A 26,472-nucleotide genomic window follows, 5' to 3' on the forward strand; every position below is an offset into this window, starting at 1 on the left:
CACAAGATTTGTATTAGCTTCAGGCGGTTTTTTTTAATCAAAGTCCAGTGTTCACTTCAGTTCTTTTAGTAGTACAGAAATTAACATCAGTCTCACATACAGGTTCAGAAAATTAAAAGAATACATCGTATTTCACTGACCTCCAGCAGTTGATGTACTTCTTCAGGTAATTCCTGTTCATAGGTCTTCAGGAGCTCTATTGTCTGTTTAAGAGGCTCAAACATCTCATTCGTTGTAACCTGTCTCTCTTTCACAGCCATGAGGTGGCCCATTACACCAATCAGGCCATTGAAGTCACCTTCTTCAACCTTCTGACGCAAACCTCCTTCTGCCGCTTTGATAAATGCTTTGAGATCGGTCAGACTGCACGGGGCGAGGATAAAGGATTTGAAGGGGAAATGAGGCCAGCACAAAGAAAACAGGTCAGTTTTACATGGAATTACCTCACAGATGCAAGTAATTTGCCCCAACTAATCTATGCTAGTGTTTCTACTTCACATGAGTCTCCTCCCATTCCAGTTGCCTTATCTCAACCTTTCAACATATATCTCTATTTCCTTTTCTCTCTTGTACTGATCTAGTTATTCTGAAAGCATCTAGACTACGTGTCTCAATCTTCCCATGGCATTGAGTTCCACATTCTAAGCACTCTCTGAGTAATGAAATTTATTTTTTGCCTATTAGAATTGTTAGTAACTATCTTGTATTGATGGCCCCTAGTTTTGGATTCTCCCAAATGTGGAAACATTCTCTCCACAGACACCCTGCCCAACAACCGTGTCATCCATTTTAAAGATCTTTATGAGGTCATCTCTTTCGTAAAGGAATAAAGCTCCAAGCTGTTCAAATTTTTCCAGTATCTGGAATTGCCAAGTTCTGGTACCATCCTTATAAATCTTTTTTGCATTTTCTCCGGTGTTTATACACCCTTTTTGTAAATAGCATGGGAACTAGAACTGTGCACTGCATTCTAAGTGTGGCCTGACCAGGGCCCTGCACAAGTTTAACATAACTCCATTACTTTGAATTCTATAATCCCTGGAAATAAACCCCAGTCTTTTGTTTGCATTTTTTAATTGCTTTGCTGACTGGCAATTCTGTTTGTAATGATTTTCTACCTATATCCATTGATTGCTTTGCTCTTCCACCCAATTCAGTTTTCTTTTAATTTAATGATGATGCTTCGATTTTTTTTTTCTAACAGCTAACTGTATAACTTTACATTTCTTTGTGCTAAAGTTAATTTGCTATGTAACTGCAAGGTCTGCAAATTTGCTAATGTAATTTTATATTATGCTGCACTCTTTCTCTGTATTAGCTTTATCCACCAGTTTGGTATCATCTGCAAATGTTGACATTGAGTTACTTATTCCTAAATCCAAATTAAAAAGGAACGAGGAAATTAAGGAGTTTAATATCAAAACAAAAGTTGTGCTGGAGAAACTTGGGGACTGAAATCTGACAAATCCCCAGGATCTGATGGCTGACATCCTAGGGTTCTAAAACAGGTAGCTGCAGAGATAGTGGAGGCTCTGGCTATGATTTTCCAAAATTGACAAGTTCTGGGATGTTCCCAGCAGCTTGAAAATTAGCAAATCTGATACCTCTTTTCAAGAAATGGGGGGAGGGAGAGAAAACAGGGAACTACTGCCAGTTAGCCTGACATCAGTCATTGGGGATGTACTGGAAACTATTCTTCAGGAAGCCTTAACAATGCACTTAGAGGACGATCAGACAAAGGGCGGGATCGTCCCAGATTTGCACTAAATGCGGTAGCGGGCAGGAAAAAGGGCGTTTTACCCGCCAGCCGCAATGGCGGCTTTTCATGCCGTATCATCCCAATTCCGCCTTATGAATAATGAATTCCCAGGAAACAAGCCTCTTGGATGGTGGGCGGACTCTCATTCACCCACCAGGCCACCACCTCACCGCTTCATCACGCCGGACGCCTTATTTAAAGTGCAGCCATGCACACACCTCTCAGTGCTTCCAGCCCAGGTCTGCTGCAAAGAAGACATGGCCCTGAAAGGCAAGACGACTGCAGGTCTCCCCGCCACCGGTTTAATGACGCATCCCTCAAGCACCTTTTGGACACAGTGGAGGCTTGCCGTGATGTCATCTACACCTGCTCCGGCCGCAGGAGGGGCAGGAACATCACTAATGCAGGATGGGAGGCAGTAGCAGCAGTGGTCAGCACCAATGCCCTAAAAAAGGGGACAGCCGCCCAGTGCCGATAAAAGGATGAATGGTCTCATCCGCTCTGCCAGGGTAAGTCACTTATATATTTTTAATTTTTAAATATATTTTTCTTTTCCCACCTATTTCTATTATTATTTTTAAATTTATCCCCATCCATTGTTTTATCTCCACCTTTTAGCCTATTTTGATCCCTTCCCCCCACCCCACCCCCACTAGGGCCATCTGTCACTTGCTCGTCCTGCTTTCTGCCCTTAATGTCACCATTAGCACGTCCTTTAGCTAATATCACCACCGTCAACACCCCTTTTCCCTTTTGTCTATGACATCTTTGGCAATCTCTCCTTTGCCTCCACCTATCACTGGCCCTCTACCCAGCTCTACCTGTCCCATCCCCCTCAAACAGCTTATATTTCACCTCATTTCTATTTTTCTTTAGTTCTGATGAAGAGTCATACAGACTCGAATCGTTAACTCTGTCTTCCTCTCCGCAGACGCTGTCAGACCTGCTGAGTTTTTCCAGTTATTTTTGTTTTTGTTACTAATTATCTCTACTTTGGTTCACAGGGAGCTCTGCCAAACAATCGAAACACTCAGCCAGCCAGTTCCTCAGTTCCATCCACGTCTTCACCTCCAGCTAAGAGGACCCCTTCTCCATTGAAAGGCTGGAAATAAGCAGCATGGAAGACCCATCACAGCGCTTACCCACACACTCCACCAGAGCACAGACACACACCTTGGTGGGACCTAGACCTGGGGCAGGCTTGGGTTTGCAATCTGGTGGTCAACGCACGGACACGTGACCACAACAGGAGGAGGCAGGTTCAGCCAAGCTCCACGGCACTTGGAGGACTGCTGGGGAAGAGGCATCTGTGAGGTCCGAGTCAGATGAGGAGTCTCTGAATTTGGCCTTCCAGAAGGCAGGGGAACATCACGGAGAGCTATTGGAAGCCCTCAACAGAGTGGCACGTGAGTCAGAGGAGTGTGTCCACCTGCTCTCTGATGAAGTGGTGCCCACAAATGCGCGTATGGAGACCTCCATGGGGAGGATGGTGGACAACATGGAGACCCTGGTCCAGCAGAACCTGATCCAGGAGCCATGGGTGAATTCCTGCAGTGGCAAGGTGAGAGGGAAACGGCCCACTTCGACATCCCCCCAGGTGCTCCTTCTCCTCGAGGAGTCAGTCTGGGGCCCTCGGGCACCCAAAGGGAGTAGGAACAGCAGCTGGACATCCCTGGGTCATCCACTCAGGAATCTCAGAGGCTGTCCTCTCCTTCCGAGTCCACTTTGCCTGTGACCCCCTCAACCTCGTCCTCTGTCACCGCAGAGGGAGCAGCTGGCCCACAGGGGGACAGCCAAAGCAAGCTGGGACCAGCTGCTCCCTCCAAGGTCTCAGCCCTCCAAAGGACCCACACCAAAGTCATCAGAGGCAACAGGGCCCACCATTGCGCAGGCTGTCTCCACCCTGCTGCAGACATCAGGGCAGCACCTAGAAGTCCAAGGCATTTAAAAGTTAAGAATTTCTGATCACAGTTGGTTGCACAGGTGAACACATTTTGTCACTTTACAATCTCAAAATATATTCACTTTCACTGAATAATGTGTATTGGTGCCTTTCAGCCTCATTGACGAGCTTAGTGAGTCCTCCCACTGCACCCCGACCCCACTCCCCCCCAACCTGACCACCCTCCCACTAGCAGTTCAGCTGCACACAGTTGGCCCATGGGTGATTCTGGAGGGTGAGGTGTGTGTGTGTGGCAGGCCCTTTCAGAGCCTCGTGCTAGCACTCTCCCATGCACGCAGGTCCTTCCCACATCGCGCTCATCTCAATGTCCTGAGCACTTTAATTGCAGGGGGGGGTTGGAAAACCAATTTTTGGCCTTCTTGCCATGTTGTCCGTTCACGCCGCCAAACATGCCCGACACCAGCGGGCACAGAAAATTCCGCCCAAAGCCATCATGGTTTTATGAAAGGGAAATCGGCGTTTGACAAATTTATTAGAGTTTTTTGAGGATGCAACCCATCGGGTAGATAAAGGGGAACCAGTAGATGTCATATTCCTGGATTTCCAAATGGCATGAGGTTTTCTAATGCCTGTTTGTTTATTTGGAAAAGATTAAGAGGTGTTAAGCGGATTAAAGCTTTCGTCATTGATACTATGAATAACTCTGAATGACACTTTTATGAGGTTGTAAGATGAGCCAATATTTTCTCAAAGGAGATTTTCCAAGCATGCTTGCTTATTTTGTCAGTCGCAGGAGCATTTCAAAGACTTGCCAATGGCTCATTGGTTCTATACATAGTGAATATCGGAAGAATGGGTATGGAGGTTGTATAGGGTGCACGGAAGGGGCATGGGGGTAGCATGGGGCATATGAAGGGCATGGAGGTAGAAGGGGCATGGAGAGAGCATGCAGGATATAAGGGGGGATGGAAGGGGCATGGGGGAATATGAGGGGACTTGAAGGGGTCATGCCAGATATGAGAGGGCATGGGGAGTGGGTGGGGGGTGTATGGCTTGACGCATGGCTCCTGACTCTAAGGGGAAAATCAGACACCAGGTTTCCAATCCTCATCTCCAATGGAAATAAACCCTCAACAGATATTCTGGGTCAAAATCTTGGAATTCCCTTGCTAACAACATTATGGGTGCACCAACACCATAAGAATTGCAGTGGGTCAAGAAGGCTCACCACAACCTTCTCAAGCCACATTGAAAATAGGGTGGGCAATAAATGCTGGCCTTTCTTGTGATGCCTGTGAAGATATTCAGCCAGAAGCATTTAGAATCAGAAAAGCATATGCTGTTAAAACATGGATGCCTTTTTAATTTCCTTTCTAGACTCCCTCTGCTGGTGTGCGCGTATATGGTAGCCTTAAGTAGACAAAATGCACAATGCAATTTTCAATATACTACAATGCTCACATCCCACAAATGAGTTTAAAAAGAAATGCATTGGACAGTTGAATTTCAAAGCCTGCTATATGGTCATTTATGCCTATTCTCAAGAGTTTTACCAGGAGTAAGTTGAACCTTACCTGTTTGTTACATGGTCAATCAGGTGCTGTTTGAACATAAGGCTCCACTTCTTAATGATATTCAACAAGGCACACTTGAATGGCCTGGCATCAATTCGCATCCAGCCATCAAATATGTTGATGGGCTCTAGATGATTCACCTCATCATAGATCTTCTCATAAGAGTCTACCTGTTCCTTATACTGCTCGAGTGTTGGGGGGCTTTCTGGTACACCATCTTCTGCATGTGCCTCAATTTCTTCAGCAGTGAGAACGTGCCCATAGAGAAGGAATTGACGCATAAACTCCTTGCGATCGTCGACCCACAGATAAGCATACTGGTCAAAGGAGTTTTGATAATTGCAGCATTTTGCCATGACGTGTTGAATGCTGTCCATCAGTTGTTGACGCATGTCTATCAGGTCAGCCATGTCTTCCATATCAGCCTGAGAGCAAGGTTTCCAGAATCAGAAAACAACTAAGACACAAGGAACAACAAGACAAAGTGCTCAAAGAAATGCAGCAACAAAGCAAGGCAGCTGTGAAAACCACCAACCCAAGGTTTCACAGCAATCTCAGCACAGCTGCTTCTGACTGCAATACCACATAAGGGGGTGGTGGGGGGAGGAAAGAGCTCATCTTCACCTCTAGCCGTTTATCAAGTTTGGTTTAAGTTACTTTACTTCCCATTTTTGGCATGATTACCACAATATTGCATTCTCTAAAAGTACATTAAATGTTACAGGCAATACCTAACTATCTAAACTACACTGCAAAATCACATCTTCTTATGTTACTTAATGTTTGCCTATTCTAGTTTTAATTTCTGATTGGAAAGGTGCAAGAGGAAAATTACTAGATTTACTTATATAAAAGTCGACTCAAGAACATAATTTTTCATCTACCTTATGGAAAAGTCGACCCTAGCTTTTCGGTGATCAAACCGCATTGGGATTATAAATTATTTACCAGTGATTACTACAGTTCATTCATTTAAAGCCATGCACGGCAACATTTGGACTTTCCCTGCAGCAATTCTAGTGGTAATCCCGCAGCCAATCAACGATGCTAATGTGTACCATATGATGCTTTTGAGGGAGAAAAACACGTACACAGCCAAATTTAAACTGGAGAAAAAAAGTGGCAGAATGGGTGAACAAGCATTGGCAAAATGCTCATATTATCATCTGCAGAGACAACTGACTCACACCCTCAGAGAGGTGAAGAAAGACGATGGGCCGTAGCTTCCGACCTTCCTAGCATCGGATTGGGGGTTGTGCTGGGGAACCCCTCTCGGAACTTCACAGGTAAGGGTTTAGGCGGCAATTGCCCAGAAGCTGAAACTTCCTCTGGGCAATTGCCCTGTGCTGGGAACCATCTGAAAACACGGTTTTAGATCACAAACTTTGGATGGATCTGACAGGATTACACCAATAGTTACTCAGAAAAAAAAGAATTAAAACTCTTCTAACCTCTGGGTAACTATTGCACAGACCCACACCGACCCCGCCCCCACCCACCCCACACCCCACCGGACTCCCACAGCACCCCTAACCCCCAGGGACTCCCCACAAACCCTGACTGACCACACCCCCATAGTATTGCCCAGCCCCCTGAACCCCCCATGGGATACCCTCCGCCCGCAAGGGAATCCTCTCCCCTGCCGCGAGGCTGACTCTCACCACTCCAGCCCCGACCCGACCCCCCAACTACCTGACCTCTGCCCCCCACCCACCCCCCCCCCCCACACACACACCCCCACCCACCACACCGACCTCCAACCCCCCCACCCCTCCGAGGTCTGATGTTCTCCCACCCTCCCCGACGCCTGACACCCCCCCCCACCCTGCCCACCACCTCCCCTCAATGTCCAACGCCCCCACCTCTTCCACCCCCCACCACCCGATGTCCAACACACACAGGCCCCCCACCCTCACTGCCTCCCCAGAGGCAACACCTCCCCCACGCCCCCGACCTCCGATCCCTCCAACCTCCCAAATCCTATCCACTTACCTGAGACACTTACCTTCTCCCTGGCCTGTCAGTTTCAACAGGACCTTTAACTTACCTGGGGGGTGTGTCCTCCTTCAATTTGACGGAGTTGGATTTCGACGCTGGGCATCAGGGATGAGTTGCATTGCCTGAATTTCGCCCAGCCTGAGTCGGAAGGTCGGGCAAAACAGGCATGGAAGAAAGTCCACAAAGGCAATTGGGCACAGAGTGACAATCTGACACTGAATTTCAGAATTCACGTTCAGTGCCAGGTAGTGCACAAGATTCATGAAAATGCACAATTTAGTGCTCTGTCAGAAAACAAAAAGCTTCACGGCATCTGCCACCTGAACTCAATGAAAACATCAAATTCCACCATTCTGTCATCCAACATCAAGAGAAGAATGTGTTTCAATGGGCCTGCATTGGAAATATGCTGAAATACTGATGAACTTCAACATGCCAGCAAACAAGAGCGTTACCAAGAGTGGTGAAAAAAACCCTCCCTGTAAAGCCAACTGGCCATGAGAAGATGCGGTTCACAGTGGTTCCATCTTGTATGACGGATGGCGCAAAATTAAAGCTGATGGGAATATTCAAGCGCAAATCTCTCCCCAAAGAGAACTGTCAGAAAGGCACTGTCAACCATGTTCATGAGAAAGGCTGGATGGATGAAGGCAGTTGCAAGCAATGGATCAAAGAAGTGTGGAATTTGAGACCAGGAGGACTACGCAAAGAGAAAGGTTTGCTCGTCTGGGACCTGTTCAAATCCCACCTATTCAACAATATAGCCCATGATGTGAGACCAACCAACACCAACGTGGCAGTTATTCACAGCGGTCTTACAAGTGTTACGAAAAAACATGCGAGCACCCTCAATAGCAACATTGTGCCAGTGGGTCATAGACGCGTGGAATGAATTTGATCCCGAAATTGTCAAAAAAAAATTCTAAAATATGAATATCAAATGCACTCAACGATCATACCAAGGATGATTACTTGTGGAATGATGATGCCAAAGTTATCAGTACGACCAATGCTGCAGATGATGATGATGAAGACGAGGAAGATTCATATGATGATGTTATGTAACCCAGGCTATTGGGACGTATTGCTTGGTGATTCAGATCGTGATCAGAGCGATTTCAAAGGGTTTCAATGTGAGGTGTTGCAGTTAATTCACATGGCCTATGTTTATATTGTGTTGGATGAGATGTATATAGTTTGTAATGTTATAAAATAAATAAATGTTAGAGAATTAATATGAATTCTTTAGTATCGCTGAAAAAGAGAGATACAGTCAAAGCTTTTCATCTTGCACTGAGCAGGATAGATGCAATAATGCCAAATTTCAAAGGGAACAACAATTGATACTACATGAAAAAAGGGTGCTGACTGGTTGGCAAGTGATTGGTTGAGGCAATATACTCAAATACTTCAGTACTCAAGTTCTTTGCTACTAAGTGATTACTTTAGTGCTGAATAAGAGTTCTTTAGTGCTGTTTTTAACTTTAGTCCATTGTGATGTATTTTTTGGGTCCAAATCAAGCACACATGTCAATCCCTCAAAAACATTACCCATGTAAACATTGACACCATGACTTTTAGCCAAAAGAAGCTGGTCTCAAAAATTCAACTTTTACAAATATTTGTAGTATATTCTAATTTCTTTAGACACAGCAAGGAAAGAGCATTTCAAGATGCTAAACGGGGCAATTTTAGCCAAACATGCCCTTAAACTCAATGGAGAGTAATAATATGTAGCATGTGAAACTGGCACTATATGCAATCCCCATGGTTCCCTGGTGAGTTAGATTAAAATGAACAAACAATATCAGACAAACAGTCTGATATTGAGCTCATACTTAGTGGAGAAGCTTACCTGGTAGTGAGGAAAACTGCTGTGCTCTGCCAACCTGGGCATCAGGGATGAAATTCTGAAGACATCATTAATCAGTCCATCTACCATGTCGTAGAAGCTGTCGTTGGTGCCAATCTCAAGAGATGGACAGAAGACTAAGTCTGGGGAGACCAAGTCTAACTGGGCTTCAAACAGTGGTGCAAATCCGGCTTTAGGCTCTATACAAAACAGAAGGAGAATAATAGGGGGGTGGGGCTGACATGAGAGTGGGAATTCCCCATTAAAAATCGGCAGCTTATGATGTCAGTTCATTAGGAATACAAGCAGAATTTTCAAACATTTCATTTGTGAATGCTCAAGGGTAACCTCACTTCTTCATAAGGACTAAAAGTTATCCCACATATTCTATCATCCCAATTACATCAATTGAATACCAGACTAAGCGATGCATTGGTACAGATGCCTGCCCACAATCCAGGGCAGGCTTGAGGATCATGAGTGCAAGCAGCCAAAACTAATCATGAAATGTCTAACTGCCTAACATAAGCATGGCTTTCCTCACTTTTTGGCACTTCAATCATTCTGTGGAGAAATAAAGTTACTTAACAACACTGTACATTTAGAAAATTCACATGACAGTTGACCTTCTCTTATTCTTCTTTGTACCAGGCTTTGTTCTGAAATACATGCCCTCTGATCTTTAACCAGAAAAGGCAACAGTAAGATCCCAAAAGACAGCAAGGATGCTGAAACATCTATAGTTAAACAGCTCTGTGTTAACTTGAGAGAGGCTAACAGGAAGCTTTGAATATTGAGGTGGTACTTCCTTTATAGTGTAAGATGGGCATATCCACGGTATGTAACCTGACACTTTCCCACACAAAAGCAGGAGTTTGCAAATGCTGCAGAAACGTTTGGGGAACCTACACACACCTTTCAGGCACAATGGAGTACTCGGTGTCACTAGCTGTTTGGTGAAGATAATATTTCTTAAAAATGTATAAACTGCTTTTGGAAATTATCTTTTAGACAACCTGGAAAAGAATTCGCCACATATTGGCAACTGTGCAAGTAAAATGGGCTCTGATTATTCCAAGGAAGATTCCAGAAAGAGATGAGCTTTTGATAAAAGCAAAATACTGCGGATGCTGGAAATATGAAACAAACACAGAAAATGCTGGAAAAACTCAGCAGGTCTGGCAGCATCTGTGGAGAGAGAAACAGAGTTAACGTTTCGAGTCCATATGATCCGGTCATACAGACTCAAAATGTTAACTCTGTTTCTCTCTCCACAGATGCTGCTAGACCGGCTGAGTTTTTCCGGCGTTTTCTGTTTTTGTTTGAGTTTTTGATACTCAATTTGCCAAATTTTAATTTGGTATTGGGTTTAACTGAAAAATTATTTCCAAAAAAAAAACTACCTAAGGATTGGTGCGAAGCTTTATCTCTCCAAACAAAGGCTTGTGAGTTCTGTGCATTTACGAAATAACTTATTGTAGTTTAAATCTGCTCCTTAGCTACGGAAGGAATCTGTGATAAGACTGAATGGGTAAATGTAGTTATTGAAAGCATGCTTTACCAATTAGCCCAAAAAGATCTCTGGAGTTTACCTTCTCTTCCCATGTGTAGTTGTGGATGTATATCTGAATGCACTGAGCCTTTTTCCTGGATGGTAGAGTACTTGGGACATGAATATGCAGCCATCTTAGTAAATATATGCTCCTCTTACACTGAGGCACCCTATAAAAGCTCCTGGATCTGAAAGCTACCACGGCAGCTTGATAAGTATTTTCTCAAATAATAGTTGTGCAGCCTGCACTAAAAGTAGTCATTGAAGCCTCACCAAATCCAACTACTACCAAAACTAGTAAATCAATAATACCAGTAATTGAATGTATCTGCAACTGAACGCCCCAACAAAAAAATGTACGTCTTGTGTAGTCATTAAAAATAGCGTGAATCAATCAAGAATAGCAAAACCCAGGCAATGTTGCCTGAGGCAACTCCTACAGGAGAGTGGGATGGTGGTTTTGCAGATCAGGAAAACTTTGCATTGTATCAAGTGAGTTACCAAGAATATGTTAGGCATAAACATGGCTTCACGAGGTATCAGCAGTAGGAGGACCACCACTCTGTAACACGAATGAAAGGTGGCTGGCTGGGTGAAGTACCAGAGGGAATGCCAACTCTTGTAGAAACATCTCCCAACAAGAAATTGTAGCAAGGAAGATTGTTTTTGCTAAAAATAGCCACAGGTATAAGGTGCACAATGTAATTAGTGTGTAAATGACCCAGCAATTTGTGAGAAGGAAGAGAAACTCTGTGAGTTGAAAATTGTCACAAGTTGCTGAAAGGAAAAGATGGAAAACAGGGATTAGCAAAGACAAGAAGGGAACCTATGATTTTAAAAAAACTAAACAAGTTGACCATTCTTTATTATGTGGTCACTACATATTAGTGATTAAGAAGGATTTTCTGATTCTCACCAGTATTTTCTACTAAGTAATTCAGAGAGTATTCGATAGCATTGAAGAAACCATCAATAACCATTTCATCGATGTAGTCAACATATGCCTTCCAGATATTCGAAGTTTCATCTGCTTGGAACAGACTCAGATTTTCCTGTTGAGTTATAAATTATTATAACAGTCATGAATAATAAGCCAAACAATAATAAGTCATGTGTTTAATAAGAGCAGATCTGTTACCGCACTTTGAGATATTCTAAAATCTTCCCTTTTTTTTTATGTCTCAGCTTAGTCCGAATCCCAGTATTAAACTTGCCTGGGGCCCTTCAGCCCCTTTGAACAACACATACCCTGTCCTGTTGATACACCCTACCCTCTTCCTCACTCCTAGTGGCTGATTTCCCACGAAGAGCTCACCCTGCAGCGCTTAAACAGTCCCGACGCAGGGACCTGCATCAGGCTCCAGCAGGGCTGGGCCAGCAGTCAGCCTAACCCTATAGCAACTGGGCCACACTGGAGAAAATGGAATCTTGAGACTCTTCATGCAAATGCATGTTTCTAATATATCTATTGAACTTTGTAATTCCTGAAGGCCCAAATATAACAAAAGCAGATCTATTAGCTCAGGCCAGGAAAGCATCCACTATAGTTAGATTATCAGTTATTAATGGGCATAAAGTTGGGTACGATTGGATAGAAAAATGGGCAGAGACCCATTATGCCAGATGGTGAGAATGTAAAGCTCAGTACTACATCGAGTGACTGAAGAAAACAGATGCATCGAAAGGGGACCTTAGATAAGCACATGAGAGGGGAAGAGCTAGAAGGATATGTTCATAGGGTGAGATAAAGTAGAGTGAGAGGGAGCACACGTGCAGCTTAAACACCAACATAGGGTCAAGTGGCCTGTTTCCTTACTGCAAAATTCCATGCAAGATTTCCTCCCATTCAGCACCCTTTCAAATTTTTGGACAGGGTTTGTGCTGGCATTAGGAATGACGATCATTTTTCAGTTAATTATATGAAAATTAGGCCCAGTCGTATTATTTAGATATCCACAGAATTCCCCATGTTTACATTGATATAGGGTACAGCCATCTACATATCCAAATAAAATGGACACCCATGACTGTTTACAGAAAGTCATTTAAAGAGCATTTCACAGATAGGTTTGTGGCAATGTCTTGAGGCTTATTCTGAAAGCTTTTCTTGAAGCTTTTCTGATTCCGTTTAGTCAGTCAGAAGGGTTTTGTTGGGTTATCTTTAGGGATCAGGTGGCTCCAAGACATCACACCTGAAGATTTGAGAATTGGTAATTCAGGGCATTCGGATGATGTCAGTGAGTGGAAAATTTGTCATTAGAAGTGAGGATTCTTCACTTTTTAAAAATTCATTTTTAAGAGGTAAGACTGTGCACACCTGAGGGTGGTAGCTTTGCCGTGGCTATTACCAATCTGCAGTTAAGTTCACTGGACATAAGTAAGTGTGATGTGCCTTTGGAGAGAGAGACATCACATCTAGCAAACTCTATGAGGTATGCTGGTAGCTGCAGTTCTCTGGTACCATTTTCCCCTGTTTATCTCTACCACCTTTTTTTGGGGCTCTCCTCTTTCCTCATCTCCCTACCACTTACTGGATGGAAAACCTTTTGTTAGGACCCTCACGCTTTTCAAGACCACCCTCAATAGAATTTTGGGACAATTTTGAATCCTAGATGTAAGCAGAAAGTGGAGTGGATCAGCATCCACCATCTAGTAACTGAGCAGAAACTTAATCAGATAGAGACTATAGCAGAAACCAAATGAAAAACTGGAATAATCCAAAATTGATAACTGAAATATACCAGTCATTTTTTCAGAGGAAGCAGTTTCGATTGGTTCTGGATTATGCATTATTGTATGAAGGTATTACCTAAGCAGATTTTAATGTCATTCAGCGTTCAAGTTATTCAGACTGTATGATGGGAATCTAACATTTTATCTGCCACCTTGTCGGCATTTACTTGACATTACAGTTACGTATTTTGTAAAGAATGGTGTGAGGGATTCACTTAAAATATTTACAGGGCCTCAACTAAGACTAAAACAGTCCAGAGGCTCAATTAGAAAGTTTTTCATTCTGTTAAATTTTCTCTTTTGGATCGGAGTTCTGATCTCACCGTACCTTCAGCAATGAGTGGATTTTTTCACCCGTTTGTTGAATAAAACTGTAACGTTTCTCAAGCCTTTCCTTTTTGTCATCCAGATTGAGGAGGGCATCCTTTTTCCCATCCTTCCTTTCAAAAACAGGAGACACCCATGTCTTCATAATAGTCAGCATTGCATCCACATTGTCTTTTGCTTTCTGTACTCGGCACTCCAAGTCATGAACCATATCCCGGACTGTTTGGATGTAATCCCAGATCCCTTAGAAAATATTTAACAAGAATGTATTAAGCAGAGTGAGACCCTGACACATTGTTATTTATTAGGTTTGTTCAGTGATAGGCATCAATTCATCTAGATTTCCTTCTCTTCTCTTGCTAATTATTATTTCACACCACTCAGGTTTTTACCTGTTATTATAATACATTGTTATGTTTTAACATGCTACAGTCAAGCTCGAGTGAGTTTCTGATCAATTTCACTGAAGTGATTGTTCATCTTAAGGAAATGCTACCTCAGTACCTCAGGACTAAATAAAACCGCCTTATTAGCGGTTTCGAAAGGAAAAGGTTGGCTCTTGGGGGAAATGCAAGGTGATCAACTTGTCAACAGAGTAGCAGAAACTTTATGACTGGGGCACTAACAGTGCGTGAGAAACTGTGCAAGAAAGACGAGCATATATATCCTTTCCCTAAACAGCAGCAAATAAAACCAACTCTAGCAACTCTCCGAAAAACTTGGCTTTCTATAGGTTTCCCCATCAATCAGGCATTCCCAGAGATTCTCTTTCCTGGCAGAAGTCAAAATCTTCTTAAGAAGTCTCACCCTTTCTCCCCCAACAGCAAGAAATGGTTTCTTTTAATCGGGATACAGGATTTCGAATTTCAAACTTGTCTATCCTTCCAGGTTAACAGAACATTCAGTTCTGCCAAGTTCGTGGTTCATTCACAACAACAGTCCTCCCATGACATCCGCTCTACATTTTAAGTTCAGTGCAAATTCAGTCAGTACCTTCATTCTTCCAGTTCAGCGACTTTTCTGCCTCCTTTATTTTGGAGTCAATCTGCTGCACCTGCTCCTCTATGAGAGGAAACTCCACCCCCAGGACAGATTTTAGGACCTTGTTGTACCAGTTTGTGGTCAGCTCCAAAATGGCCACATAGCGTCGGTATGATTCTTTCAAGGCATAGATTGCAGCTGCAGTGTCAGGAATCTTTTCGGTGTGATGTGCCTCTAAGTATTTGACCTCTCGTAAGACGGAGACCAGCTGTGAATTGCACAGAACAGCCAAGATGGAAGAGAAAGATCATGAACATGACTGGTAAATATTCATTTTTCTCTCAGGTTTCCCCCCCTGGAGAATTCGATTTGAAATTGGAGCACCTTGATGAAGGCCACATAGTTTTAAACCAATGCAAAATAACATGAGTTTCACATTAGTCTGGCTCTAAAGTGTAATGGAAATTAATGCTGCTCATAATTCCCTGCAGGTTGCTGCTGTTATATTATAAATTGTCAGTTCTCTTGTGCAACAGTTGCTACACATCACAGGCACAGACAACAGGCTGCATCTTACCTATGTCGGGCGGGCTGGGTGGGAGCGGGCGGGGGAGATTAAGTTGAGAGTAAAACTTTTTAATAAAGGAGGAAAAAAGTTATTTAAACATGTCCCATCGTGTGACAGTGTCACATGAGCTGGGACATGTTTGTGAATTGTGCAAAATTTAATTAATAATTTTATGAACCGTTCAGGAAACCTCATCCCGCCCACGGGTGAGTTTTCCTGAGAAACGCGAAGGCCGCTTGGGTTCTTCGCCTGCCCGCCAGCCTCGAGGTTGGTCGGGCAGCTTTGCTAACAACTTTAATTGGGTTTTTAATGGCCTTAATAGGCCGTTGACAGTTCGGCGGGTGCGCAGCTGCCTCTGGCACACGCCTGCCGAACGAAATATCGAAATGACGCGCAATGACGTCGGGACGCACGCCCGACATCATCGAGCGTCATTTTGCGTGTCGGGCCCGCCCCTGTACGCCGATGGCAACATTCTGGCCAACAAATTGGCCCACACTGACACAAACTGTCGACACAAAAACAGAAGAGGCGCATGGAACTGAAGCAGTATCAAGAGGATGGTGGAGTGCAGCATGGTATTACATAATAGTAGGGGAGGCGATGGCATAGCGGTATTGTCACTGGCACTAGTACTCCAGAGACCCAGAGTAATGCTCTAGGGACCAGGGTTTGATTCCCACCATGTCAGATGGTGGAATTTGAATTCAATAAAATTCTGGAATTAAAAGTCTAATAATTTTGTATGGTGACCATCAAATCACTGTCAATTGTTGTAAAAACCCATCTGCTTCACTAATGACCTTTAGGGAAGGAATTCTGCTGTCCTTACATTGCCTGGTCTGGCCTACATGTGACACAGTAATGTGGTTGACTCTTAAATACCCTCTGAACAAGGACAAGGGCAATAAATGCTGGCCTAGCCAGCGACGCCCACATCCAATGAATGAATATAAAAAAAAACTTAGGTCTGCACCCGTGAATTCAGTGGTGGGATTTTCCAGTCTCTGCTATCACACTGCTGGGAGCTGCTAAGTGATGATAATAGTTCAGGCTCCTCCTGATAAGGAGGGAAAAGAAACCTGAAACGTTAATCCCCCATTATGTCAAATCCCTTAGTGTTATCGGGATGGTAGCATCTCCCCTGAGTGAATCCTCCAGCCCTGTGCCACCCTTATGTGAAGTGGGCAGAGGAGTAAAAATCGGTCAGCGCCCCAGAAACACAGGGGCAGATACAACATCTGTCGGCACAGCCATGGGAATTTAAAACTAAAATTGAACAGCATGGTGAGCTAATTTAGAAAAGGCACAGTGAGATGGCTTGTGGCTCTCAGTCCCCAGCATGCTGTTCTTTGCTCCCACTGGGTCCTGCAGTATGGAGGGTCCCTGATGCAGCAGCCAGCTGGAGAGGATATTATAGGACTAGAAGCTATGTATGCTTCCTACATTCCTGCTAAGACAGCTGGCAATACTATTGTCTAATGCATTTGTTTTTAATTCCCACAGTCCCACCAGCAGACGAACAGCTTCTTCTGGTGTTTTTTTCTCTCTCCGATCGCAAAGATGAGTAAGTTCTATTTAATACTGCTCACATCTCCTCACTTATCTGCAGCACTGTACAGGAGCCATCAGTTAGTCAGACATACAGAGGTTAGATGCAGGCCGGTTGGTGGATGCTCCTGCTGCATATCTTTGTACCTACTGTCCCGACCCACATCTCCACCTGAATTTTTATGCTGCTGCTACAATTGAGACGAATCTTGTTGCCATTGTTCCCTTTTAGAAAGATGAGAGGCGAGCTTATTGAAACACGTAAGATTCTGAAGGAGCTTGACAGGGTAGATGCTGAGAGGATGTTTCCTCTTGTGGCAGAATCAGAACTGGGGACACAATTTAAGGATAAGGAGTCTCCCATTTAAGATGGGATGAGGAGGAATTTCTTATCTCAGGGGGTCATTAGTCTTTGGAATTCTCTTCCACAGACAGCAGCGGAGGTTGAGTCATTGAATATATTCGAGGCTGAATTAGATAGATTTTTGGTTGACAAGGGAGTCAAGGGTTATGGGTGACAAAGCCCCCATTAAGGCCACATTCAGATCAACCATGATCTTACTGAATGGTGAAGAAGAGTCTATGGGCCAAATGGCCACTGCTGCTTCTATTCCTTCTGATCATATTTATGTCCCCAAATACGTAGACAAAGAGAGAAACAAAAGGAAAATAAGAGCCATGAGAAGAGAAAATTGTGAAGGTGGGTGGAGAGAAGTAATGGGAGAAAGAGAATAAGTGGAATGAGGATATAGGAAGAAATAAAGAAAAGGCAGAAAGACATAAGCAAAGGGCATAAATGACAGGGTTTCAAACTAGTGATAAATGGATTGAGAGTAGGGTGTAATGTTTAAGCATGGTTCTGCTCTCTCAAATGTAATTTAAAAAGACATGACCTATTCATTAGCTGTGACTCATAAATCCAGCCCACTGCTTCAAAAGGTGAACCAACACCTAACCCAGGGCACTCGTACAGTTTGACTGACATATGAAGAGTGAATAATGTTGTTAGAAAATCTGGGGTAAATGTCAAGAAAACATTTTTTAATATAAGTAATTTTGAAGATACAATCTAATCTGGAGATTCAGACAAAAGATTTTAAGCTTATTTGTATTACACTTACAGCCACCAATTATTATGGATTCATATCACCTATTTTCTTTAGGATTCATTCCAATCATTGTGGGGGTTTTTTTTCATAATATTCTACCAGTGCTGCTACTTAGACCTGTAGCTACGCGTGACTAGAGTAGGGATGAGTAAAGAGAGAACTGAGTCCATCCCACTGAGACTGAGACTGTTTGGTTAGGTCAGGTTAATATTTTCAAAATCTCCATCTGTGCCATTATAAGGTTACTGGCTTTGAATCAGATCCCACGAGAGTCTGGAAATTTCACGGAGCAAACTAGGGAGAGTCAAGATCAGACAAGCAAATTGTTTAACAAACTGCTTTGCTTTTTTGACTTTCATCCCTCCATCTGCCAGAGAAACTCTCGCCTAAAGTCACATTGGATCCATGAATAAAGCGCAAGCTCAAAAAGTAATAACTGCTCAACAATCAATCAATGTCACAGGGGAGCATCATCCTCCTCTCTCCAACACATGACTTTATGTCTTGCTATATTCATAAAGCACAGAGAGTCATTGATAAGTGCTGAAATACTTTCCACCTTAAGCAGCTGATAACAAAAGCAGTCCAGGTTTGGTACAGCTCATGTCAAGTGGAGAGTACAGCTCTCTCTCTTCTCTACCCCCCCCCAAAAAATTGCCTTAACTCAAAATTCAGAAGGATACATCCCACAGACCCAATATAATTTCCCATTCTCATAACATGGCACTTCTAAGTAAGGCTGTTGGCTTGTGCCAATTAGTAGGCAGTGTGGTGATTTGGGCCCAAACACATTTGGAACTAGATTGAAATTGTCCAAATTTGTTCCACGCAAGACACTCAAGAGGGAGAGAAGAGACTTATGGCCGTTGATCTGGTCTAGACTCAGGCTCAGCTCCTAGGTGAAAGAGTGGTACAGGTTGGGCCTATCCCCATTTGAATTTAGGAAAATGAGAGGTGATCTTATTAAAACATATAGGGCAGAGTTTTCCGCTCGGTGTGCGAGCACACACCTGCCATGCTCGAGCTTGAAATAGCACATGATATTTTGGTCGGCGGGCACGCGTGAGAGTCTGCAGCGCACCTGCCAACAATTGAGAGGCCTATTAAGGCCATTAATCAATTAATTAACTGCTATTTTTCGCTACCTGTCCAACCTTAGGGTTGGCAGGCGGGCAAATCGGCCAGGCGGCTTTTGGATTTTTGAGGAAACCTCATCCAAGGGCTGGATGAGGTTTCCGATAATAACTTTTTAAAAAATAAAAAATGTTTGGGCAGAATTTTTATCGTCAACATGCTCAGGTCAGTGGAAATTTTTTCCCGGATTTTGAAATCTTTGTTTAAGGGTTTAAAATTCTTCAGCTCCCTGAAGCAGCTCTCTGCCTTGAGGGAGCTCTCTGTGAGCGCTCCCCGGCACCCGCACAGACTTCAGCGCTCACCCTCCTCCCACCCCCAACCCGGCAGCTCTGAGCCTTTCAGTGCACCTTTCACGCTGGCTGGCTGTTCATTGGGTTCTTAGCCCAGTTTAAGAAGAAGAGGTCGACCATTTAAGATGGAACTGGGGAGAGATGTTTTCTCTTAAAGGGTCCTTAGTATGTGGAATTCTCGTCCCCAGGGAGTAGTGGAGGCTGGGTCGCTGAATTTATTCAAGGCAGAGCTAGACAGATTATTGATAGACAAGTGAGTCAAGGGCTAAGGGCAGCAGAGGGCAAAGCGGAGTTGAGACGCAACTAAATCAGCCATGGTCTTATTGAATGGCGGAGCAGGCTGGATGGGCTAAATGGCTTACCCCTTGTCCTAAGTCGATCCACCACCACCTTCTCAAGGGCAATTAGGGATAGGCAATAAATGCCGGCCTAGCCAGCGACACCAGTAAAGGAATAGATAAAAAAGAAAGCAGAGTGTTAATCCACTGCCCCCACCCTGTTGCATCTGCTCAGCATTTCCCACACCTCAGCACGACTGCTGCACGTGCATTATTGGTTGAGTATTCTGACACACCATGAATAAAGAGAGGGGAACAGAGCACAGGGAAAATACTTGGCAAGTAACCACCCATCCTGAACGGCACCCCAACTGCAACAAGTGACAGTCTCTAAATAAATTACCTGAGGATCAAAGTTCACTGAGATGAGTTTTGTCTCTGGATCTCGTTTGATGAGAGGTTGAGTCAGATTAAACTGAGACTTCTGAGCAACAGTCTCAGACCATTCTAAATACAGCTTTGCTTCATACCTAAAAAAAAATGAAGAGATTTCAAAGTGACAAAAAGCAAATGCGGGAAGATGAATTTCTTAAGCTAGTATCTACTCAACAGATTCATTAGTAGTACAAATAGCTCAAGCAAAATTGAAAATGAGCCAACTAACTTTAACCAAGCCATCATGTAATGATTCAACAGTTAATTATCCTCCTTGTTCAGCTACGAGAAATAAGCTGGTGAATATATGTTCAATAACACACCGCCAGTAAATCCCTACAATTCACAAGAATCGAAGCCATCATTCCAGTACAGGACAGAGGGAGGGTTGGAGGTGCTGTCTTTTGGATCAGACAATAAGGCAAGGCCCCATCTGCCCTCTTAGGTTGAAGCAAAAGATTCCACGGCACTATTCAAAACGTAGCAGGAGACTTCTACCTCAAATCCTGACCAATATTTACCTCTCAACCATCACAAAAACAGATTATCTCTTCAGTTATCACTTTGCGGCTCTGGGGACCTTGCTGTTTGTAAATTGGCTGCTGTGTTTCCTCCATTACAACAGCGGCTACACTTCCAGAGTATTTCTTGGCTGTAAAGAGCTCTGGGACATCTGCGGTCGTGAAATGTACTTTTAGCATTGAAAGGGAGGAGGTATTAGCGGTTTTAGCGGGCTTAAGAGTGGATAAATCCCCAGGCCCAGATGAGGTGTATCCCAGGCTGCTCTGTGAGGCAAGGGAGGAGATTGCAGGGGTTCTGACACTAATTTTCAAATCCTCCCTGGCCACAGGAGAGGTGCCAGAGGACTGGAGGACAGCCAACGTGAAAAGTACTTGATTCGTGGAATCAAGTCGTTTCTTTTTAAGGTACGTAAAACAAATCAAATATCGATATCTAAGTCGACATCCGGGGCAAGATGTCCAGTGTAATAACAACAACAACAATTGATACTTATATAGCGCCTTTAACATAATGAAACATGCCAAGGTGCTTCTCAGGAGCATTATAAAACAAAGTATGACACTGAACCACATAAGGAGATATTAGGTCAGATGACCAAACGTTTGGTCAGGGAAAGGTCTTAAAGGGGGAAAGCGAGGTGGCGAAGCAGTGAGGTGTAGGGGGGGAATTCCAGAGATTAGAGGCCAGGCAGCCGAAGGCACAACCACCAATGATGGAGCAATTATAATTGGCTGTGCAGAAGAGGCCAGAATTAGAGGAGCACAGGTATCTCGGAGGGTTGTGGGGCTGAAGGAGATTACAGAGGTAGCGGGGGGACGAGGCCATGGAGGGATTTGAAAACAAGGATGAGAATTTTAAAATCGAGACGTTGCTTGGTCGAGGGCCGATGTAGTTCAGCGAGTACGGGAGCGATAGGGAAACAAGACCTCCTGCAAGTTAAGACACAAGCAGCTTAGTTTTAGGTGACCGCAAGTTTACGTGGGGTAGGGTGTGGGAGATCAGCCAGGAGTGTGTTAGAATAGTCAAGTCCAGAAGAAATGAAGGCATGGATGAGTGTTTCAGCTGCAGATAAGCTGAGGCAGGGGTGAAGTCGAGCAATGCTGTGGAGGTTGAAATAAGCGGTCTTAGTGGTGGTGCGAATATGAGGTCAGAAGCTCATCTTGGGATCAAATGTGTCATCAAGGATTCGAACAGATTGATTTAATTTCAGGCTGTTACCAGGCAGAGGGATGGAGTCAGTAGCTAGGGAACAGGGTTTGGAGCAGGCATCAAAAACGATACGAATATCTTGCAGGCTGTCTGTGAATTTGTTCTGTGTTGAATGTTCAATAACATGCTCCTGAGTCTGATTAGCAGCTCTGCAGTCACATGATGGAGATGCTTTAACCTCTCATCTATCTGGAAGGTGGCAGCATCTGTGTGACCAGTTCTGAGGCGGTTGATGGTTATCCACTGTTAGCAAGGAAGGTGTAATTCTTCAGGCTGTACTGTGGGGTCCTCTATAAGGAATCCATTTGATGTGTCACAGTTTTTCCAAGCATTACCCCTCAGTCATCAGGGCTAAAGGGAGATTCCTGAACAGCTTCAGCAAGTGGTCAAAATGGCCACTTAGATTTCAGACAAGTTGGTAGTAGGCTGGTCAAGTCGGCCTGGGTTGGCATTGTCCTCTCTGATGTAACAGTTGCAATCCCTGGATACTGCATAGTCACAGCATAGCTGTGGTTGTACAACGTTTGCAAGCACAGAGAACAATGCATTGGTGTTTATAAAAGCCTATCAATAATTCTCATGGTAAACAGAAAATGCTGGAAAAACTCAGCAGGTCTAGCAGCATCTGTGGAGAGAGAAACAGAGTTAACATTTCGAGTCCCTTTGACTCTTCTTCAGAAGCTCTAAAGAAAGGTCATACAGACTCAAAACATTAACCCTGTTTCTCTCTCCACACATGCCGTTAGACCTGCTGAGTTTTTGCAGCATTTTCTGTTTATGTTTCAGCATCCGCAGTATTTTGCTTTTATTCTCATGGTAGAGTTCAGCTGGGCATCAATTGATTTGACACTATTTTGAATAAGAGCAGGTGAGTTATCTCCAGTATCCTGGCCAATATTTGACCCTCAATCAATTTCACAAAAACATATTATTTGGCCATTATCACACTGGTGTTTGTGGGAGCTTTCTGTGTGCAAACTGGCTGCCCCATTACCTACATTACGACTGTGACTAAACTTCAAAAGTACTTCATCACCTGTAAAGTGCTTTGTGGTGTCCAGTGGTTATGAGCACTGCTATATAAATGCAAACCTTTCTTACGGTCGAAATCCTCTAAGTCAGTACTGATCAGGGTCTCTTCAGTGGTGGACGGATTCCTGCTTTCCTCATCATCACATGCACATTTCTAGGACCCTTTATGGGTAAATCACATTGAATAACAAGGGTGTCAGGACAAAACCCTCTGGAAGTTCATTCTTCAGCATCCTATGCCTGCTCTTCTGACTGCATGGGATAGGACTTGAACCCAGAGGCTCAGAGGCAAGAGTGCTACCAACTGAGCCATGGCTGACCCATTGACATTTCACCTCACCATTGATAAAGCAATCCAAGATCTGAATGTCTCTTTTTACAGAGCAGATGTAAACCATGGCAAGAAGGTTTAGGAATCGCACTCAATCGCAATCTGTTGAATAGACAACATCTCCAGAAATTTGGAAAGAAACTAAAGAGCAGGGTCAATCTGATCCAGAAACTTGTCACATTTACATGGGAAATGGACACTCAAACTCTCCATACAGCGGCACTCACCCTGGTGTCTCTATATTTTGTACAGTACAGCGGAGAACTGCTCTTTGTACACATAGAGGCGTCGTCTGCTAAGCATGGAGTTGAGAAGGTAGACTATTGTCCTGTAAGGTAAAATGGTGGAAAACTTGAAAAGGAGTCCATGGTTCCATACAGAGTCATACGCCACTGTCAGATCCAGAAATGCCTCAGCAGTCTTGAGTTGTCACTGGAAGCCTACTTCAACATACTTTGTTAAAACCACCACTTGGGTTTCAGCAGATGCAACTGCTCTGGAAGCCTGTTTGCTCCTTTAGGATGGTGGACTCCACGATGAACGCCAATAAATGGAAGAGCGGCCAATCCAACACTTTATATCAACGGCAAAGTAAGGTGATTAGGAGGTGGCATTCAGTGTGCAGCACTTAGCTTTTCCACAACTCTTTCACTGGATCATTTAATCAGATGAAGTCCGTCATTACATTGGGTCTGCTACAAAGGAAACCATTGCAGTGAAATTGTTTTTACTTCATTAAGTCTGCCAGATATGGGTGTAATCAGTGGCAATTATCTTCTCTAGTTGCAATGTGCAGTGATGTCCTAAATAAATACAGGAAAATTAAGCTCTGGTCACCATTTTCAGCTAAACTATAAGCATACCCAGTAGTTCAGAAATAGAAACCAGAGAAAATCCACCCGCATTTGTTTAGACAATCGTTACACACGTCAACCAGAGGAAATTATCCGCACTGATCACTTCAATCTACACTTTCATCACCCATGTGAACTCATCTACTTTCTCCACAGAAAATTAGAAAAACAGAGGCACAAAGAAATTAGATCCAATACAAATATGCTCGAGTTGAAGTATAATGATTGTAAACATTGAAACATCTGCTGCAGTTTGCATTTCATTCAGGAAGCTGAGAGTCAGGGCTCCGAACATCATGAGGCAACATCAAGATCGAGAGAAAAAGTTTCACTCCATCAAAATCTATGTTTAACCCACACTGCTGAAGTTAATGGGATCGAGGATGACCTACTTCCACTCTGGTTCAACAGGTTCTGAAATGGCTGATAAGTCCAACGTGTCATCAACAGACTCTGCCACATGTGGTGCAGGTGGTGCTTGGAGAGTTGGGTAGATGAGGTGTTTGGAGGTTCGTGCACTCCCTCTGATGCCTCGACTTGGCCTATGCATGTTCCCGACAATGTCTCCAGATGTGTTCGATGTTTTCCTGAATGAATCTCCTCCAGTTTGGTTGGTCACAAGCTAGGATCTCCCATGAGTCGGCGGGGATGTTTGACCTCTTCAGGGATGCTTTGAGGACATCCCTAAAGTGTTTCCGCTGTCCTCCTGGGAGTCTCATGCCGCAACTGAATTCAGAGTAGAACAGTTGCTTCCAGAGGCTGGTGTCAGGCACACAAACAACATGTCCTGCCCAGCGGAACTGGTTTTGAGTGATTAGCGCCTCGAGGTTGGGTACGTTGGCTTGGGAGAGGACGCTGCTGTTAGACTGCCTTTCTTACCACTGGATTTGGAGGGTCTTGTGAAGACACTGCTGCTGGTACTTCTCCAGTGCTTTGAGGTGCCTGTTATAGGTCACCCCAGTCTCCAAAGCAAAAAGGAGAGCAGGAATCATTGCTGCCCGGTAAACCATGACCTTAGTCTTGGGCTGGAAGTGACTGAAAATCTAACCAGCATTGCTACAGTTTTGGTGATCCAGATAATGGAACACCTGCACACAGAAACATGGATGCCCATTCTATCAAATTCCTGATCACAGCTGTAAGGACATGTTAGGTAGAGGTGAGGAAGTTACCCACAGAAAATAGGGGAAAGGGAAAACAATGCAGAAAAGGTTTACTCAACTGATACCAGGGATGAGGGGGTTACCTTATGAGGAAAAGTTGGACAGGTTGGAACTGTATCCGTTGGAGTTCAGAAGAATGAGAGGTGATCTTACTGAAACATATAAGATCCTGAGGGGTCTTGACAGGAGGGATGCTGAAAGGCTGTTTCCCCTTGAGGGACAAAGTTTAAAAATAAGGAATCTCCCATTTAAGATGGAGATGGGGAGAATTTTTTTCTCTGAGAGGTTGTGAGTCTTTGGAACTCTCTTCCCTGGAGAGCAGAGGAGGCAGAGTCATATTGAATATTTTTAAGGCAGAGGTAGCTAGATCCTTGACTAACAAGGGAGTCAAAGGTTATTGGGGGTAGATGGGAACGTGCAGTTGAGCTCACAATCAGAGCAGCCATTATCTTAGGGAATGGCAGAGCAGGTTCGAAGGATCAAATGGTCTACTCCCACTCCTAATTCGTATGTTCGTATGTTCGAGAGATTAATCAATGAACCAGGTATATTCAGGAAATAATGCAATAGCCTCTAGAAACACAGATCATGTCTAACGAAACAGGTTCATTTTTTTGGAAGGAGGTAGCCCTTTTGGCACTGTATACTTTGGCTTTCCAAAAAGGACTCTGACAAGGTGCCACACAATAGATTCCTGGACACTTGTGGGATTAGCGGTCAGATTTTAGATTAGATAAGGAATTGGTTTCATTCGCATGGGCAGAAGATCATTATTAATGGCAGTTTTTCTGCATGGGGCCCAGTTACTTATGGGGTTCTCCAGGGGTCAATGTTGCTATTCCTTATCTATATGAATCATCTGAATGAAGGTATCAAGGGAAATCTCCATAAATCTGTGGATGACACAAAATATTGTGCAGGCGTTAGGCCCTTAGATGAGGAAAACAGGTTACAAATAGGTTGAATGAGAGTATGTGTTACAGATGTAACTTAATATAGATAAATATGGTGCCGCGCATGTGAATAGTCAGTGCCAAGCTTGTATACACCATGTAGAATTGTAAGCTTAAGGCTGTTAAGCAGAAGAAAAACTTGTCACAGAGATAAGTTGACCTTTGGAAAGAGTTGCTGGCTCATGTAGTAAGTGTGAATTCACTGCACTGAAAAGAAAGCTGGGTGAGCTGCTCACTTGGCCAATGTCAGTGTACAGAGGGAGGTAGGTGATTTGCTGGGGATATGCATGCTGGGCACTGTGGTTCCCTGGAATATGTCTGATTGTCTTTGTGGGTCAAAGAAGAATTTCCTCAAGGTTTTCTT

At 43.8% G+C, this 26,472-nt stretch overlaps 1 protein-coding gene across 1 annotated transcript in view; it reads right to left on the minus strand.

The window, feature by feature from the left end:
* Nucleotides 1-26,472, minus strand: part of dnah9 (dynein, axonemal, heavy chain 9) — a 563,627-nt gene that overhangs the window by 483,740 nt on the left and 53,415 nt on the right. Inside the window, exons 12-18 of the mRNA XM_078570706.1 lie at nucleotides 20,013-20,139; nucleotides 14,692-14,947; nucleotides 13,700-13,941; nucleotides 11,555-11,690; nucleotides 9,090-9,286; nucleotides 5,237-5,661; nucleotides 141-363 (exon numbers count right to left, since the gene is read on the minus strand). Coding sequence (XP_078426832.1) covers nucleotides 141-363; nucleotides 5,237-5,661; nucleotides 9,090-9,286; nucleotides 11,555-11,690; nucleotides 13,700-13,941; nucleotides 14,692-14,947; nucleotides 20,013-20,139 — 1,606 coding nt within the window. The remainder of the gene's footprint in view (nucleotides 1-140; nucleotides 364-5,236; nucleotides 5,662-9,089; nucleotides 9,287-11,554; nucleotides 11,691-13,699; nucleotides 13,942-14,691; nucleotides 14,948-20,012; nucleotides 20,140-26,472) is intronic.

This window comes from Cetorhinus maximus, chromosome 24 (genome assembly GCF_964194155.1).
Source record: "Cetorhinus maximus chromosome 24, sCetMax3.hap1.1, whole genome shotgun sequence".
Taxonomy (NCBI): domain Eukaryota; kingdom Metazoa; phylum Chordata; class Chondrichthyes; order Lamniformes; family Cetorhinidae; genus Cetorhinus; species Cetorhinus maximus.